The sequence below is a fragment of the Alexandromys fortis genome, unplaced genomic scaffold, assembly GCF_014885135.2.
Source record: "Alexandromys fortis isolate MF-2015 unplaced genomic scaffold, M_Fortis_MF-2015_v1.1 scaffold_45, whole genome shotgun sequence".
NCBI lineage: Eukaryota > Metazoa > Chordata > Mammalia > Rodentia > Cricetidae > Alexandromys > Alexandromys fortis.
Genome location: NW_026067926.1, coordinates 11,587,221 through 11,604,595, shown reverse-complemented (window position 1 = coordinate 11,604,595; position 17,375 = coordinate 11,587,221). Strand labels below are relative to the sequence as shown.

Here is a 17,375-nt window from a genome sequence, read left to right as displayed (position 1 = left end):
GCTGCCACTATTATGTCAGGCAGGCGGCCCCAGGAGGTACGGCAGTACTAAATCGCTGGACCTGGACCTTTTCCTTGGACCTGGGGGCACCTGCTCCACTCCTTAACGGCCTCTCCTCCCAGACCCAGAGTTCTCCTGTACCAACCCCAGGTTCTTTTCTGCCCCTCCTGAGCATGCTCAGTGTGTTGCAGATGGCTCCACTTGTACCATGTCCGAATGGATCACCTGGTCGCCCTGCAGCATCTCATGTGGCATGGGCATGAGGTCCCGGGAAAGGTACGTGAAGCAGTTCCCAGAGGACGGCTCGGTGTGCACACTGCCCACGGAAGAGACAGAGAAGTGCACAGTCAACGAGGAGTGCTGTGAGTAGGGCGGGGCGGGGGTCGGGGCGGGGGGGCTGGGTGCCCTTAGGTGGGTGGGGCAAGCAGGCGGACCCGGCACAAACCGCACAACTCCAACTGTGGACTCCCCCAGCTCCTAGCAGCTGCCTGGTGACTGAGTGGGGCGAATGGGATGACTGCAGCGCCACCTGCGGGATGGGCATGAAGAAGCGGCACCGGATGGTCAAGATGAGCCCCGCGGACGGCTCCATGTGCAAGGCTGAGACGTCGCAGGCGGAGAAATGCATGATGCCCGAGTGCCGTGAGTGGGTATGGGGAGGGCATTGGGCAGCGAACCTCAAACGGACAAGACACCCAGGTGCTCCCCGACTAGGTGGATGAATAGGGACCAAGAGAGAGCAAGGGGCTGGTCTTGTAGGGCATTGTCAGGAGCAAGAGGAACCAAGGTGTGCGGGTATCCCACCAATTAGATCCAGACAGGCCCCTTGCAGGTGTTTTACACACACTGGTGACTTCGGGATAGAATTCACCTGCAGGTGCGTTCTCTAGAAGCATTTCCCTTGGGGCAATGGACAGGGATAGTAAATTTAGGCAGGACATGCTTTGAACTCTGCCAAGTCATTCCTGGCTTTTTGTTTGTGGGGTTGAGACAGAGTCTCATTGTGAAGCCCTGACTGGTCTGGAACTGGCTAGGTAGCCCAGGCTTGCCTTGAAGTCATAGAAATCCACTGTTTCTACCTCCCACATGCCGAGATAAAAAATGTGTGCGACTATGGGCAGCAAATTTCTGTTTTATGAAGGCCTTGTTAGGTGTCATAAGGCACAACTATGCCCACTCTAGGTGCAAATGGATGAGCATGTGCACACAAGCGCACACACACACATTCTAGGGATTTCAGCTCAGACAAAGCAAAACAGCAGCACTAAGTCAACTTCCTGCCAGGGCACCATGAGGAGTGTTCTTAGTGAGGCCCTACTAAATCTACAGATTATTAATTAAATTTGGTGACTCTATTAAATCAGTGCCGCCTCTGTTGAGAACTTGCATTCTGCTTCACTGACCTTCACCGGTGTAAGGTCATGGCCACCAGCTGGGCCACTTCCTGAGAGTTACTTCCTGCTCCAGGCTGTCCACTCTGAACCTAGGGTCCAGTTCCATTCTATCCCAGTGGCCAGTGCAGGGGGGAGGGGTTATAGGGCCAAGATCAAAGACAACAAAAGGTGCCTGTTCTCAGTGCCCAACTCGGCTCCTGACCTAGATACCATCCCATGCTTGCTGTCCCCCTGGTCCGAGTGGAGCGACTGCAGCGTCACCTGTGGGAAGGGCATGCGGACCCGCCAGCGGATGCTCAAGTCTCTGGCAGAGCTGGGCGACTGTAACGAGGAGCTGGAGCAGGTGGAGAAATGCATGCTGCCAGAATGCCGTAAGTCCCAGGTCCTGGAAGCCCCGCCCCCCTCGCCTGGTCCAGTGAACCCCAACCAGCTACGTGCTAATACTACCAGACGGGGAGACAGCTAAGTGGATAAATCACTTTGTGGACAAGTGTGGGGACCAGGCTCTGGATCCCCAGAACCCACATAAAAGCCCAGCAGGCATACTGGCTAGCTAGACCAGCCAAATCAGTGACCTGTAGGTTCAAAAAAGAGACCCTCTCTCAGTAAATACAGCGGAGAACAATGGAGAAAACACCAGAAATCATGTTTGTTCTTAAGACATGCCTGTGCATACACATACACGCACACGCACGCAAAAGATTGTAGACTGCTAAGATCCTATAGTGAGACTAATTTGTCTTGGAGAAAGAGTAGAATCTGGATCTGTGTTGGCAGAAACACTTCAATTTCATTGTTGTCTGCAAAACACACAAACACACAGAATGGCCGTGAAGACTAAATAGGAGATGGATACTAAGGCTGTAGCATGCCCAGTCCTTGTCCTCCCCCGGCCAGTCCTTGTCTTCCCCCCGCCCCGCTTAGACACTTGTCTGACCAGGAACTTTGTAACCTTTCAATTCTATCCCAGTACCATGTGTTTTATTTATTTACCTGTGACTGGAGGCTGGCCATTAAGTCAACACTCCACAAGGCTGGTAAGAAGGTAAGAGTCAGGTTCTCAAAAACATCTGCCCACATCTGCCTCTGCAATCTGTGTAGTCTTTATCGCTGATTATTATTCCTGTTTCCCAGTTTATACAGCAACAAAACACTTCCCAGGCTACTGTGAGGACCAAAACCAGCTCCTGGCACCAAGTGCGAGCAGGTGCAGGCCCCCATGGGCCTCAGCAGCCTTGGGCTCTTACTACCCATAGTCAGTACACAGCTACCTCAATGACTGGGCTCTAGAGCCTTCATCTAGTGGTGACGGTCACCAATTCATACAAGTGTTTATATCCACAGGGTCTACTCAAGGGGATGAGGAAATTAATATCCACAGGGTTCTGCTGGGAGCAAATAGCTCATTTAATCCTCATAGCCTAATTTAACAAAATTACAATTATCCCCATTTGGCAGACAAGCTCCTTCAGGGAAAGGGGCCGGAAAACACTGAGTCGAAGAATGTGGAATCATTTGCCTCCTTGGACACATCTTGAAAAATCAGACCAAAATGCTGTTTCCCCTCACACCGCGAGGTGCTTGCTTAGTAAGAATGCTAGATCCTTTGCTATGATAAACCCTAAAACACCTTTTGCACTTGATCCTTTGTAGAACTTGCCATCTCGGGCTCCTGCATTCTACACAGACCACCACATGCAGGAGGCAGCTGAGGTGCAGAATAAGAAAAGCTGTATGGGTTTGAGATAGCCCTACGCATGGGTTCATGTAGGCAAGTCACCTGCAACCTTGTCCTCTCCAAAGGCTATGTAGTGGACGGCCATTCACTGGAGAACACTATGGCTCCCCTGAGGAAATCTAGGTTCCTTGAGACTGGGNGGGGGGGGGGGGGGGGGGGGGAGCTGGGCTGGTCAGTGCCACTAGAAGCTGACATGATTATTCCAGGAAGTCACGGGGTAAGGCATGAGGTTACAAAAACACCTTCGATGTCCCCCATCACCTTAATCACAGAGGAGCCAGAATGAGAAGAGTATGGGGTCCTGATCTGCCGACAGCATTGCCCCTACTGCTCCAGATAATGCCGTTGCTTCTAGATCCCCATTTCTTCTGATTGGCGACATAACTGACTCGGTCAAAGGGGATACACTCAGCTACTCTGTTTCCCACTGTCTCTGTCTTGCTAGCCATTGACTGTGAACTCAGCGAGTGGTCCCAGTGGTCTGAATGCAACAAGTCATGCGGGAAAGGCCATATGATCAGAACCCGGACAATCCAAATGGAACCTCAGTTTGGGGGTGTACCCTGCCCAGAGACTGTGCAGCGCAAGAAGTGTCGTGCCCGGAAATGCCTTCGGAACCCATCAGCCCAGAAGCTGCGCTGGAGGGAGGCCCGCGAGAGCAGGCGCAGTGAACAGTTTAGGGAGGAGTCAGAGGGAGAGCAGTTCCCAGGTACAGTTCCCCAAAGGCCAGGGCGGGTGGGGCTGCTCTGGGCTCAGAGGGGGGGGGGGGCACTTTGGACTATTCAGACTGATTCCCAAATACTAAGAAAGCATACTTTATACAGAAGAGATTGGGTGAATATTTGTGTGTGTGTGTGTGTGTGTGTGTGTGTGTGTGTGTAACTGCCAAAATAGATTTTTAAGCAAAGAGCCTTTGGAAATTGTACACTGTTTTTTCTTCGCATTTGTAAAGCACCTTGCTCACAATCAGCTATGACTAACCAAGCCCATTTACTTCTGCATAAAGGAAAAATGACGGCACAGATGCATGCGAGAGCCCTGATTGTTTAGGAAAATCTTTATGGCTCATCAGATCAAACCATCCCTGTAAGTGTAGGGCAAGTCTATCCTGGCCGGTGGCTTCTCAGTTTAATGTTAACCACAAAGCTTAGCATTTGAATTTATTTCTTCCAGCTGATGTGGAGCCAGGCAGAACACTGTATATATAATAAATAAATAATCTTTAAAAAAATAAATTAGAAACATAAACCCATTCTTTAAAATCACCATCATCCCTGGGCTAGAGAGATGGGTACTCTTTCAGAAGACCCAAGTACAGTTCCCAGCACCCAAATGGTGACTCACAACATTCTGTAACTCCAGTACTAGGGGATCTGATGCCCTCTTCTGGCCTCCACAGGCATTTGTGTGTGTATGGTGTATAGATAGGCAAAACACACACAACACACAGAAGATAATTAAAGAATAGTAATAACCCCTACATGGAATGGCACTGCTGAATGAGCTGGTCCAAACCAAGAAAGCCAAATGATTAACAGGCCAACCAACAGAATGATGATTTGAGGCAATCTGTGGTTAAGTCCTGGGCACAGACCATTAACCATTTTTTGAATTCCCTGGAGGCAAACACAGCAGCCATGGAAAAGTTCAGTGGCTCTTCCTTAATACAGTCCACCTCACCTTTGATGAGCAAGAAGAGCGCATGCCTTTAATCCCTGCACTTGAGCAAAGCTAGTTCTAGTACATCAAAGGCTACACAAAGAGACTGTGTCAAGAAACCAAAATGTGGGGGGAGAAGCAGAGAAGGAAGGAAGGGAGGGAGGGAGGGAGGGAGGGAGGGNCAGCATTCCTATCCCTGCCTAATAAAAAGAAGGAATGAAAGGCAGGGAAGGAGGGAGGGAGGGAGGGAGGAAGGGAGGGAGGGAGGGAGGGAGGGAGGGAGGATAGGAAAGGAAAGGAAAGGAAAGGAAAGGAAAGGAAAGGAAAGGAAAGGAAAGGAAAGGAAAGGAAAGGAAAGGAAAGGAAAGGAAAAGGTAGCTCATTCTCCAGTGTAGAGATGAACTAAGTCGACAGGCCCTTTCTTTAGGAATATTCTATACCAAGATGTGGCAGGCAGGCAGTCATCAGTCCCAGTTAAAGGCAGCTATATGCTCAGCAGTTTCTCCAGGAAACTTTGCTGTGGTGTGGTAAACAGGTACCTCATACATAGTCATGAGCATGCTGTCTTCAAAGATGAGATGTATGAAGGGCTGCTGGTGTGTGCAGACAAGAGAACTCCTGCCTCCCGAGTGCTACTGATGTATGCAAACAGGAACCTCATCGCTGGTGGTCAGAGGGATTCCTTTGAGGAAGGCATCGTCATGTTTCATTGGAAGAAGAAAAGAATTGTTCATTTGACTTAGTAATGGGTAGGCTGAGACCTTGGGCAGGGAGGCTTACGAAGTAGTTCAGTGCTCCGGGCTGGTCACCATTTATAAGTCGGTACTTTAAACAAACCTTTAGCCATGATCCTGTGGCACAGAGGCCAGCTGGCTTGGTATCACTTCTTCTGAGGTCTGGCTGTGTTAGACTCATTCTCGTTTGCACAGCCACAATCAAGAGGAGCTGGAAGAGCAACCCCAGGCTCACCTGCTTTTCTGGGGCCTCTTGCCACAGGGTCCCTCAAATGAGGTCACCCCAACTTGCTCACACCTAAGTTGTTTTCAGGCACAATTTTTTGTTCGTACCCCATTAGCCAAAGCAAGCCAAGCCTAGGTTCAAGGGGTGGGGAAACACTCTGACCTTCGACAGGAAGCGATCAGGACATTAATGGTCATAGCTTTTGCAACCCACCATATATGAGCTAGCAATCCCTAATACAATCAGTAGGCATTAATGAATCCAATCACTCATTACATGGAGAAGCAGAGAGCGGCAAACAACTCATGGACAGTCCTGCTGGAAGTCACTGCTTGCATTTTGCCGGCCTAACAACATATTCTCACTTTCAGGCTGTCGGATGCGCCCGTGGACAGCCTGGTCAGAATGCACCAAACTGTGCGGAGGCGGGATCCAGGAGCGTTACATGACTGTGAAGAAGAGGTTCAAAAGCTCCCAGTTTACCAGCTGCAAAGACAAGAAGGAGATCAGAGCGTGCAATGTGCACCCTTGTTAGCCGGGGTGCAATTCCCCCAGGGCTGCATCTCAGATTCCAGTCACCAATAAGGCTGGGTGGTTTGTTTGCTTGTTTACGATGAGTTAAATTGTGTCCACTAGTTTTCATTTTTACGGCGTGGTTTGCCCAGTAGTCTTATGGATGCCAAGGGACATCCTGTCTGAATACGTCTTGGTGGGTGCAGGCCAAGTGGGGCACCCCTGTCCTCAAGCAGCCCTCTTCCTACACCGAAGTGAGTAGCATTGGTTCACCTTGTACTAAACTGAAATGTGTCCCTCTGGAGCGCCCCCCCTGGCCAAGCAGGACAGAGACCCTGGCCACATCCACAAGGAGAAGCAACCAGCATGCAGGAGACACCCATCAGATGCAGAGGACAGATTCCCCTTTCTCGCCTTTGGCCTGCGACCCCTGCAGAAGCCATTTCTCTTCTTTTCACTTAGCGCAACTTCAGGTATCTCTCGGTAAAGCGTCCTCGTGCACGAGCTCTCCAGGCCCTCGAGGAAAAGCAGGAAGGCGGGGTGGCTTTTATTCTACAAACCTGGCACTGATTTGTGACACCACAAAGGCAGCAGGTGACAATGGCTGCTTTATTTAACCGTAGGCGGTGATAAAGGAAATGAGGCATAAACTACATTTCTCTTGGGTTTCGATTGCTGGTGCCACAGTTGTCGTCCTAGGGTGCCAGGGCATGACCCTCTTCTCAGCAGATTCCTCTTTGGACCAATGGAGGCAGTAAACTGGATACTAGTCCCAAATGTGACTTAAAATCTTCTTACCGATCCAGACCTTTAGGTTTCCCAAACTTCCTTAGAATAAAGCATCTTAACTCAGAACTACCTGCTAAGTTTGCCAGGAAGCCCCCATGTCAATTCTTCAACAAAAATGCTATCTTCCTACTTATAAGTCCCTGATAGTTTATAGTTAGAGAGGAGAAAGGCAACCTCTATTCTCATGATTAAGACACAAACCTAGAGGAGGTTTATTCAGTCATGCCTGTGCCTCAGGCATGTTCCCCGTGGACAGTCCAAAGGAAGGCCAGGGGTTTCCACCGACGTCCAAGCCATCAGCAGCGCACTGAACCCATGTCTAACAACAACCCACAAGCAGAAAACAGGGACGTCTGTCTCTGTTGTGAGCTCATCAGCAGGTTCTGCTCATGCATCTGTTGAAACTATCTTCACATTCTTTTGCAAGCCTGTGTTTATTACCGCTTCGTCCAAATACATACTGTGGGCAAGACGCCCACAGTACTCTGGATATACTACTTTACGAATCTGCATTGAACACATCAGGATTATTTCCAGCCACATCTATGTACAACCCCCAAATATGTATTTTCCTTAACACAAGAACGCCTGTTCAATAAAAAAAAATAAAAAATAAACCTTAGTGGGCCTGTCTTTGTTTTTAGGCCATTAAATGGTGGGAGGGTTGGGTCTTTTTTCAGTTTGTTACCCTGTTCATTTTCAGGAAAAGATGGGACGTCTGTCCCCTCGAGGTGGGCCACTGGCATCATACCCCTTGCCCATCTGAAGCTTGGATTATTTCCAACATTATTTTTAGATATTTTAATGAACTGCTTTCTCTTTCAAAGGAATAGAATACAAAAAAAAATGAGAAGCTTAAAATTCTACTGGGGACCCCCAACACCCAACCCCAAAAAGTCCTGCCCTGCCTACTTCTGTAACATCCTCCATGATAACCAAGGTTCCTTCAGAGGGTTCACTAACTCTTCTTCTCTGATCCCAGTTGGGGATATTTCCATCCTGACTTGGGAGACTTTTGAAAACCCAGAAAACTGGCTGGTGGCCAAGAAGAGACTGAGAAACACACGTTGTTTGCAGCGGGGAATCTGTGATGTCAAATCTCTTTCTTACTGAGTCTCATGTCAGGTGGTTGTCATTCTTTCCAGCCAATCAATCATTTTGGAAGTAAGATGTTTTTAACTACAAACGCAATCTGTTTGGACTCCCACTTGGGCTAATAAAAGAGAGCCCACTTGTAAAACGTTCAGAGCTCTGCTTCCCAATCATCATTGGGTCAATCTCCTGTCACCAGGCCAATGTGGTATTATTTTTGGTTCTGGTTTTCATGACAGGGTTTCTCTATGGAGTGCTGGCTAGTCTGGAACTCGCTTTGTAGACCAGCCTGGCCGCGAACTCACAGAGATCTGCCTGCCTCTGCCTCCCACAGCCACTGGGCTTGCCCAATGTGCTTTATCTGAGGGAAATCTGCTAGAGCGAATGAGACTAAAACCTGGGCTCCTTTGAACTCCCAAGTGAAAAGCTTGCAGAGAATGCGTGCTGTGCTCCCATTTGCACTGGAGCTCATGTGCATGCTTTCAGCATCCTCGAGGGCTGCAAGCAACGGCAAAGCGCACACTGCAGGCCTCTGGCACTCTGGCACCCACATCACAACCTATCCGCAGTAACTGCGTGGCTGTGTCAACACATCCTCTCCGTCACATGATCTGTGCCCAGTTTTCACTAAGCCTCCATGTTTCAGACAATAAAAAGCAAAAACAAAATCTTGGATCACACACAGTGGAAGCTGTATTCCGTACACTAGAGAGGCCATTCCAAGCCAGCAAAGCCTACCTCAAAAATGAATGAATGAATGAATTGAATTGAATCCTGGGAGCTCAGTCGCATGGGCCTCAGCAGACATTCCACGACAGTCTGCCCCGGAGTTTTTAAAGCCCAGCTTTAAAAATTCTGTGACATTGCGTTAAACTGCAAAGAAGTCCAATATTTCCACCCTAAAGAAATGCATCCTACTACCCAAGCAAGACCAAACCATAAACGTTTAATTTCTTCTTAAAACTCAGAACCAAGAAAGACAGCCATTTCCTCCACGTTGCTATTTGGAACTGATTTCAATACCCCCATTCTTCTGGTTCCTTCATACTGCCCAAAGGAGACAGAAGGAAAATCAGTCCCCTTTGAAAATGACTGGAATTCAGTAACAAATTATAAATAGCAGCTACATGTTAATTAGCATAGGGCTAATTCTAATTCTTCAATTTAAATCCCGTGAAAGTGAAAGCAAAAGATCTGTATTAAATGTCACATTTAAAGGAGGCACCTGCTCCCAAACTCCCAGGGGCTCAGAGGCAGTGACGTATCCAAGGGTGGAAGGGCAGAGACCATAAAGGTGAAGCCCAGGGGATCTGGGTTCGAGCCACAGCCACACCTCTGCGCAGCTGCAGCAGCTGGGCCCAGTCATTTCCGCTGTTCTGGTCTCAGGACTCACCGGCTCTTCCTCACACCAAAGAGGTCTTCATTCTCACCTTCCAAGAGAAGGTGTCTCACAAACCCCATCTCTGTTCCACCTGCCCCTCGCCGCATCGTGAACCACTAAGGGCCCCACCTTTGTGCTGAATCTGACGAGAGCGGAGACTTGGTCATCTGTAACTGAAGATGTCACGACAAATGAAATTTACATGCATAATTCCTAACGGTTATCATCAGACTGCACTGCAATTTCAGGCCATTTTCACTGAACGTTCACGGTGTCGTCACACAAGATGGCATCATCACCATCTCACAGCGCTCAAAATACCCCTCACTCGCGCGTACTGATTAGTAACAGGCTCATATTTTAAGCCATTACATGCTTAGACAATTTCCCTTTTCCTCAAGTAATTTTTAAGAATTAAGAGAAGAGCAGGGGCGGGTGAGATGGCTCAGTGGGTAAGGGCACACACCACCAACGATGACCTGACTACAGTCCCCAGGACCCAGATGGTAGAAGAGAACCAACTCACACAAGCGTGTTGTCCTCTGACCTACACAGCGTGCTGAGTGAGTCTAACCTGGACTAATCAGCCTAGCCAGGACGTCAGAGGGGTCGCTTGGAAAACACCTTCTCCAGCCGCACGTGCACCACTATGGCCTGTGTCCTTGCACCACCAAGGGCGGTCCCTGTGCACCACATGGGCACTGCCGCCAGTGCCCATGGACCACTGCGGCCGGTGCCCTGCACCTCTGCGACCTGTGCCCTGCACCACTGCGGCCGGTGCCCTTGCACCACTGCGACCAGTCCCCGTGCACCACCGCGGCCGGTGCCCCTGCACCACTGCGGCTGGTGCTGCTTGAAGCAGGACCTGCACTTTAATCACAATTCACAAAGGAGATGCAGAAACAGAAACCACGTGCTGAGAAACCTTTACAGTAACTTGACCTTGCGGAGATATCCGAGAGGATGGTTACTCGCCTTGCTCATTTCACTGCACTTAGTGTGTCAATCTGCAACATGGGGACCGAGATGTTTTACATGGATTTGAGCAGCCCGGGAAGCACTGAACTATGATTCTCAGCCACAGAGGTCATTACCTGTCCCCTACTCCTTTTCCCTTTCCACCCCACCCTCTCTCCAGGATAATCACTATGACTCCTGCCCCAGTCTCCTGAAGGCTTGAATTATGAGCCTGCTCCAGCCTATATGGCCAAACCGTAGATTTCTACCTCAGACACTAAGTATCCAGATTTTAACAACTATTTCCCGCTTTGCATCCCTGCCTTCCTCAACTAATTACTTTGCACTGACTGGCTCTTACCACTCAGTTTGGTTTTCGAGACAGTTTCTCTGTGTAGCCCAGACTGTCCTGGAACTAGCTCTGCGGACCAGGCTGGCCTCAAACTCAGAGATTCGCCTGCTTCTGCCTCCTGACTGCTGGGATTAAAGGCAAGCGCCACCACTGCCTAACCTTATAGCTAACTCACTAACAAAATGTCTGCCCTCAACCCAGCTCTACCAAAGAACTTCCCCAACAGCCTTCGCTCGCTTCCTCCATTCCCTTAGCTGTCAATCACACTGCAATTCCTACCTGGTTTCCATAGTCTGAGAGCTCGAGCAAAGCTAACCAAGTCTGGCTATTGATGGCTCCTTCCCTCACCACTCACAGCTTCTTACCATTCCAGGCCTAGGCTTCCTGAAAATATAGGCTCTTGGACCAGGAAGTGTCTCAGCAAGCAAGCAAGCCTGAAGAACCCCCAGAGTTCAATCTCTGGAACCCATGTAAAAAACCAGATGCAGTACTGCACATCTGTAAGTCCAGCGCTCTGATAGCAGAACTGCACCAGAAGCTCAGGAGACAGCTACCCTAAGTGCACAGAGACAGAAGTGAAACTCCACCACGGTGAGGAGGAAGGCAAGAACCCACTCCTGGAAAGTAGTCCTCTAACTCGTGTGGGCACATGGGAGCATGGTACATGTGTGGGCGCGTGGGAGCATGGTACACGTGTGGGAGTGTGGGAGCATTGTACACGTGTGGGCGTGTGTGAGCATGGCACATGTATGGACACATGGGAGCGTGGCAGACATGTTGGCACGGGTGAGCGTGGCACATGTGTGTGTATGACTCATGTGTGGGCCATGTGAGCGTGGTACATGCATGGGTGCATATCAGCGTGGTACATGTGTGGGAGCAGGTGAAGGTGGCACACATGTAGGAGCATGGCACATGTGTGGGCATGTGTGAGCGTGGTACATGTATGGATGTGTGTGAGCGTGTGGGCCGTGGGAGCACGGTACACGTGTGGTTGTCTAAAATTACAAGCTTGTCTGTTAGGCTCAGCCCCTTCCTCAGCTGCAATCCTTACCCCAACTTCTAGCTCACCTTGCACGAGTGCCACACGTTTCCATCACCACAGCCCCTGTGCTCCTTATTTAACCACGGCACCATCACTGTTGTGCACGCCCATGCTCGGTGCGTGAGAGCCTCACACGTGTACCAGGACTCCTCCGTGCACAGCAGGCGATGCAGGTGACACATGTCCTATCCTCGCGTGCTTATGATACTAGCACAATCATCTGTCCCCTCCCTCTGCCATTCACATGACAATACATTAGATCCCAGTGTCTCCTCTGCACAATCCCGGGCAGGACAGAAGGGCACTCAGCAGTGGACCAATCTACCCCTAGTTTTAGAAGAAGACCTAGAAGGTTCCAATTGCACAGCAATATACACAAGGTGGTTACCAGGACAAAGCTGAAACCTTCCAATGAAGAAGCTGCGTACAGACCGACACCCAAAAACAAAGTATGTGATGTCCATTATCCGAGAAAGATTTAAATTGTGAGAAATCAGGATCATAACTAAATAAAAAACCACACAAGAGAAACGAATACAAACTACATACAGAGATGTGAGTTCACCAGACTATAAAGCGCTACTATCACCACATTCAATTACTCAGAGTTCTGCGAGAGAAGTCAGCCCTGTGGAGGGAGCACTCTGAGGGGTTATTTCCCAACAAGCCTCGCCATTCTAGATGCACAACAGGCGTCAGGCCTGAGCTCTCTGAGAAAGGGTGGGAAGGGCTGGTAAAGAGGAATGCATAACAGAATGAGGAGCGAGACTAGAGATGGAGAGAGAGAGGACCAAATTGCTGGGCATGGCTGGGGTGGCATACACCTATACTACCAGCACATGGGAGGTAAAAACACCTCTCATGATTGCTACAAATTCAAGGCCAGGCTGGCCTACATAGTGAATCCTAGGCCAACCAGAGCTATAGAGAGATAAGAACTTCAGAGAAGAAGGGGAGGGAAGAACTATGAGAGGAGAAGGGAGGGGAGGGGACAGCAAGGGAGGGAACAGGGAGGAGGGGAGGATAGAGAAATGGGGGAGGATCAAAAAGAGCCAGGAGTGGGATACGCACCTTACAGCCCCAACACTCAAACTCAGCAGGAAAGTTTGGGCTCAAGGTCAGCTTGAACTACATAGTGAGTTTCAGATCAACCTGGGCTACTTCATAAGACCTTATAAAAATTCTAGAAAACAAAACACAGTCTGAAATAAAATTCACTGGACGGGATTAACAAGTGCAGAATAAAGCTTGGAAAAGTTGAAGACGGCAGCCCTGAAAATACACAAGGAAAAGGAGAGAGTGAAGAACTAGCCAAGACCCCCGGCTGTTAGAGTCTAGCTCTTAGTATCTGGTCACCTAGGACAAACAGAAAACCTTCCCACCAAGGATATAATACAACGGTTCTGGTGAGGCATTAGAGGCAAAGAAAAATCCGCTAGCTTCCGGGCAGTGATTTTACCAAAAAGTTGAACAATAAGTCTATATTAACATAATCATTATGAAACACAATAAAATTAAGTGATTTTGTTTGCATTTAAAATAAACCTATGGTCCTCTTTGCCGAAGTCATCCTTAGGGGCTCTATGGGACTAGGGTCACCTCCCTCTCTCCTCTATAGCTGAGGTTTCTCTGTTAGGACACTTCAGAGAAAGAGTTACAAATCACTGCCCTCAGGAAACCACGGAACAGTGAGTTCACCTGTAGAACTCCCTAAGACGCCGTGCACAAGGGCACGGGCTACTCCAGTCAGTTCTGTATTGCTCACAGAAGCCCTGGCATGAAAAAGGAGCCGTCAAGCGCTGTCTGGTGAGAACAGATCAACTTTAATTCTAGCACCGGAAGCTATACAAGGGTTCACTTTATAAACTTCATGGGACTGTTGTACACATTCAATAAAGTGACCACTGTGCAATACCACTGAGAGTCGCAAAACCAGAAACACACTTTTGAATTGCTTAAACACAATCCACAGAGTTAAAAACAAAATCAGAAGCCATCCACAGTTACACTAATTGTCAAGTAGAGGTTTTACAAGTAATACTTGATCTAACAAGTCAACACCTAGCAGGGACATTGAGCGCCACTTCACGGTCTTTCTGATTATTGGCCACCGGTTGGTGTAACAAGGACCAGGGGTTTCCACTTTCTCCTTGTCAGTTAACAGTGAACAGTGAGAATTAAATACTCGTCTTTATGTATACACAAGGTGCGCCGTGAAAGCATATTCGCTTACAAACATATAAAAATACTTGTTAACTAGTTTGATAAGAAAATAACGTATAAAAGTATATAGCAAAAACATTAATCATCTCTGACTCTGGAAAGATCAATTCCATATTTTATATTACATCAAACAAAAACAGTTTTAGTTTGGGGTGGGTTCTTGTTTTTGTTTAATCCCGCAACCAGGAATACTTGAAAAGGAAGACAGATAGGAACCGCTCACTCTTACCCTTAGCACGGCTGGGAAAAGAAACCAAGTTCATTGACACACCTAAGTGCAGAACTGAGTCCAAACATTTGGCCACAGAGAATATTGTCATCTTGAAGGAGGCATAATAACAAAGGCTTGATCAGCAGTTTTTAATCCATAACTACAACGGGCATTTTGGTATCTGGCCACTGGAAAACAAAAGCCGCAGCGTCAGGAAAGGCCTGAGATGTCCCACTTTTGTAGATTCCATTCAGTGTATTTAAAATTAATGAGAGTTGACATCAAAAGCTTTAAAGATAGGCAGAAATTCACATTTAAAAAAAAATACCCTCTGTATGCTTCTATTTAGAGTAACAGTAGGCAACACGATTCCAGAAGTTAAAAATTACTTCACAACCTACCACTCCAGCTTAGCAAACAGCTTAGATTCCAAACTTGGTTCATCTATTAAAATGTAAGCCCTTAGAGAATGCATCTGTGTGTGTAGTCGTGTGTTTTAAAGGAATCAGATCATGTCTGAAGCAGCCTTAGTGTTTCCTTTACATCGGTCTGGGTCTGAGAAAGACCGTTAACATGAGCTTCGCAGAAAGAATTAGCCAGCTTCTTGGTGTAAGGCTACCACGGTGATCATCAGTCTAAGGCTACAAAGGTACCGGCAGGATGTAAACGGTAACAGAGGTGAGGGCTTCCCTGGCAGTTGGCAGCTAAATCTCAAGGAACTCTTAGGAAACGACACAATGACAGCCTTTCTTGTCTTTTTCCTTCCGGGTTGGTTCTGGCGACGGAGGGCATTCTTGCTCTTGAAATTTCCTGTAAGACAGAGAACTCTGAATAGTATCGCCATTAGTAATCTCCCAATACAAACGCAGGTTAGTTCTGGACCTGTGGCATCGAAACACACGCACTTCTCAGTGCTCCTCACAGATGTTAGGAGGACTTAAGACTCTGTGACGTTTAAAAACGAGAAATCCTCTACCTTCCTTCCTCATGCCTGGGTGACTGACAGGCAAGAGTCAAGGATTTTTGAGAGTCAAAAGGAAAGACCGGTATTTAATTAAAGAAGTAATTATTTTTTAAGGAGGAACTGCTTCGTAGGATGAACACGAAAACGGAAGTGGGATGATGAGGGCTGGGAGGCAAGGCCTCCAGGACAACACTGTAGAGTTACAGTCAGTGGTGTCCAGTCCGTTCACACGGCTGAGTAACTGCCACGGCCGTCTACTTCTGCGGAGCTGCAACTGGCAGAAACCAAACCTGCAGCCTCTCTTCTTCCCTTCCACAACAGGAAACCTCCACCTCAAGTTCCCCAAGATTCACAGTGAACAAGGGCCCCTCCACATGCCTATCAAAGCCATCTAATCAACACAGAGCCAGGAGACAGGGAAGAGAGGGGGAACAGGGCCACAAGGACTCCAAACAAACCAATCACCAGCAGCTAACTCTGTATCACACACAGCAGACCTCACCCACTACCTCAGGCAGCTCCCTCAACCAGAGGCCTCTGAGGCCACTTACCACCCGCCTCTTTGTGGACTGGAGTGTTGTGGACTGGGCCAAACACCTGAGAGATGATGGACTCTCTGCTGCCTGAGTTGCTCTTAGCCTGGCAGGGGTTTGGCAGGAACTAGGAATCTGAGATTTAGATTCAAGTTCCGGGGCTTAATGGACAGGGAGAGTAACGGATTCAGTTCTCCGGGTTGTAGCAAGGATTAAATGTAGTAACGTTGAAAGAACGTCGCTCAGTGTCTGACAGAGCCCTGATTAGCAGCTGTCACCGCTACCGTCAAAGCATTTACTGTGTTCAGAATCCTTACATGTACTTTCTACTTCAACTTAAGATAATGAGATTTTTATGGGTTGGAAGTGTCTAGAATATGCTATGTATCTAGTCGAAATTTAACCCATAGTGTACCCCTACCCGCTAGAAAGCAATCACTCCTACTAACAATTCCCTCTTTCATCACCTATTAAAACCCACACCTAGCACGTGTCTGGCTTACCTTATAACTCGGACGAGTTCATGGAAAGCTTGATCTACATTCATCCTGATCTTAGCCGACGCCTCCATGTACGTGACCTTGAGCTGCCTCGCTAACTGCTGCCCTTCTTCCTGCGTTACCTGAAATGATGCAGCGGTTGTGTTTAAGGCACAGTATTAGCAATCCCATGGGGCCCGGCTAAGTCTGGCTACAGGCAGAAGGTACTACTGTGCCTCCTAAAGCCAGGCTGACTCATCGTAAGGAATGGACAGGTACCACAGTGCCACATAATCTGACGCCCACCTCCGCACAACTCAGAAGGATGCACCTACTATAGAAACACGGTTGGACTGCAATATCCATGGGCTCAACCAACTGCAAATCCAAACCCCTCGAGCAGAGCTGAATGCGCCGGCACTCTCTTAGAATCCCAGCACTCTGGAGGCAAAGGAAGGAGCATCAGGAATTCAGGGCCATACTTGGCTAGATAGCAAGTTTGAGACTACCTGACTTGTCTCCGAAACAAAATAAAACCAACCTCTAGGCTGAACTACCGGTAACTGTAGTGAGCGTGTGCACGTTCAATCAGGCCATTATTCCTAAACAACACAGAAGAAGGGTTTACATAGCATTTATGCCATATAAGGCATTATAAGCAATATAAAGATGGTTTCCAATCTACAGGAGACTATGTATGAGGTCATAAGCAAGTTCTCTGCTTTTGTATAAAATGGGGCTTTCAAGCATCTGAAGATGCTGATGTCTCTGGGGGTCCTGGGACCAACCCCTATTGCTACCAAAGGACATCTGCACTAACTCTCAAGGTTTAGTTTAGAGATACCAGAAGCATTAGCTCTAGCGTTCCAGGAAGAAAAAATAGAAAATGCTAGAAAGGTGCCGCCTAACCCTATAAAGGGGGTCAGGGAGAGCCTGCCTGAGGAAGCGGTCTAAAAATTAAATAGAGTCTGTGGCTAAGTGGCAGCAGAGTAAAAAAACAGCCATGACAAAAAAGGAGAGGGAGAGAGAGAGGGAGAGAGGAAGAGAGGGAGAGGGGGAGAGGGAGGGAGGGAGGGAGGGAGGGA

General features: G+C 48.3%; 3 protein-coding genes across 8 annotated transcripts in view; 1 reads left to right on the top strand and 2 right to left on the bottom strand.

Moving 5' to 3' along the window:
* Positions 1-7,671, top strand: part of Spon1 (spondin 1) — a 298,089-nt gene extending 290,418 nt beyond the window's left edge. Inside the window, exons 12-16 of the mRNA XM_050143162.1 lie at positions 192-362; positions 475-642; positions 1,601-1,765; positions 3,578-3,841; positions 6,123-7,671. Coding sequence (XP_049999119.1) covers positions 192-362; positions 475-642; positions 1,601-1,765; positions 3,578-3,841; positions 6,123-6,286 — 932 coding nt within the window. The 3' untranslated portion in view covers positions 6,287-7,671. The remainder of the gene's footprint in view (positions 1-191; positions 363-474; positions 643-1,600; positions 1,766-3,577; positions 3,842-6,122) is intronic.
* The window catches only part of Cyp2r1 (cytochrome P450 family 2 subfamily R member 1), a 700,872-nt gene that overhangs the window by 175,001 nt on the left and 508,496 nt on the right, over positions 1-17,375 (bottom strand). The window lies entirely within an intron of this gene.
* The window catches only part of Rras2 (RAS related 2), a 70,309-nt gene continuing 66,616 nt past the window's right edge, over positions 13,683-17,375 (bottom strand). For both annotated transcript variants that reach the window (XM_050143165.1, XM_050143166.1), the window contains exons 5-6: positions 16,315-16,433; positions 13,683-15,124 (exon numbers count right to left, since the gene is read on the bottom strand). In XM_050143165.1, the coding sequence (XP_049999122.1) occupies positions 15,037-15,124; positions 16,315-16,433 (207 nt within the window). In that variant the 3' untranslated portion in view covers positions 13,683-15,036. The remainder of the gene's footprint in view (positions 15,125-16,314; positions 16,434-17,375) is intronic.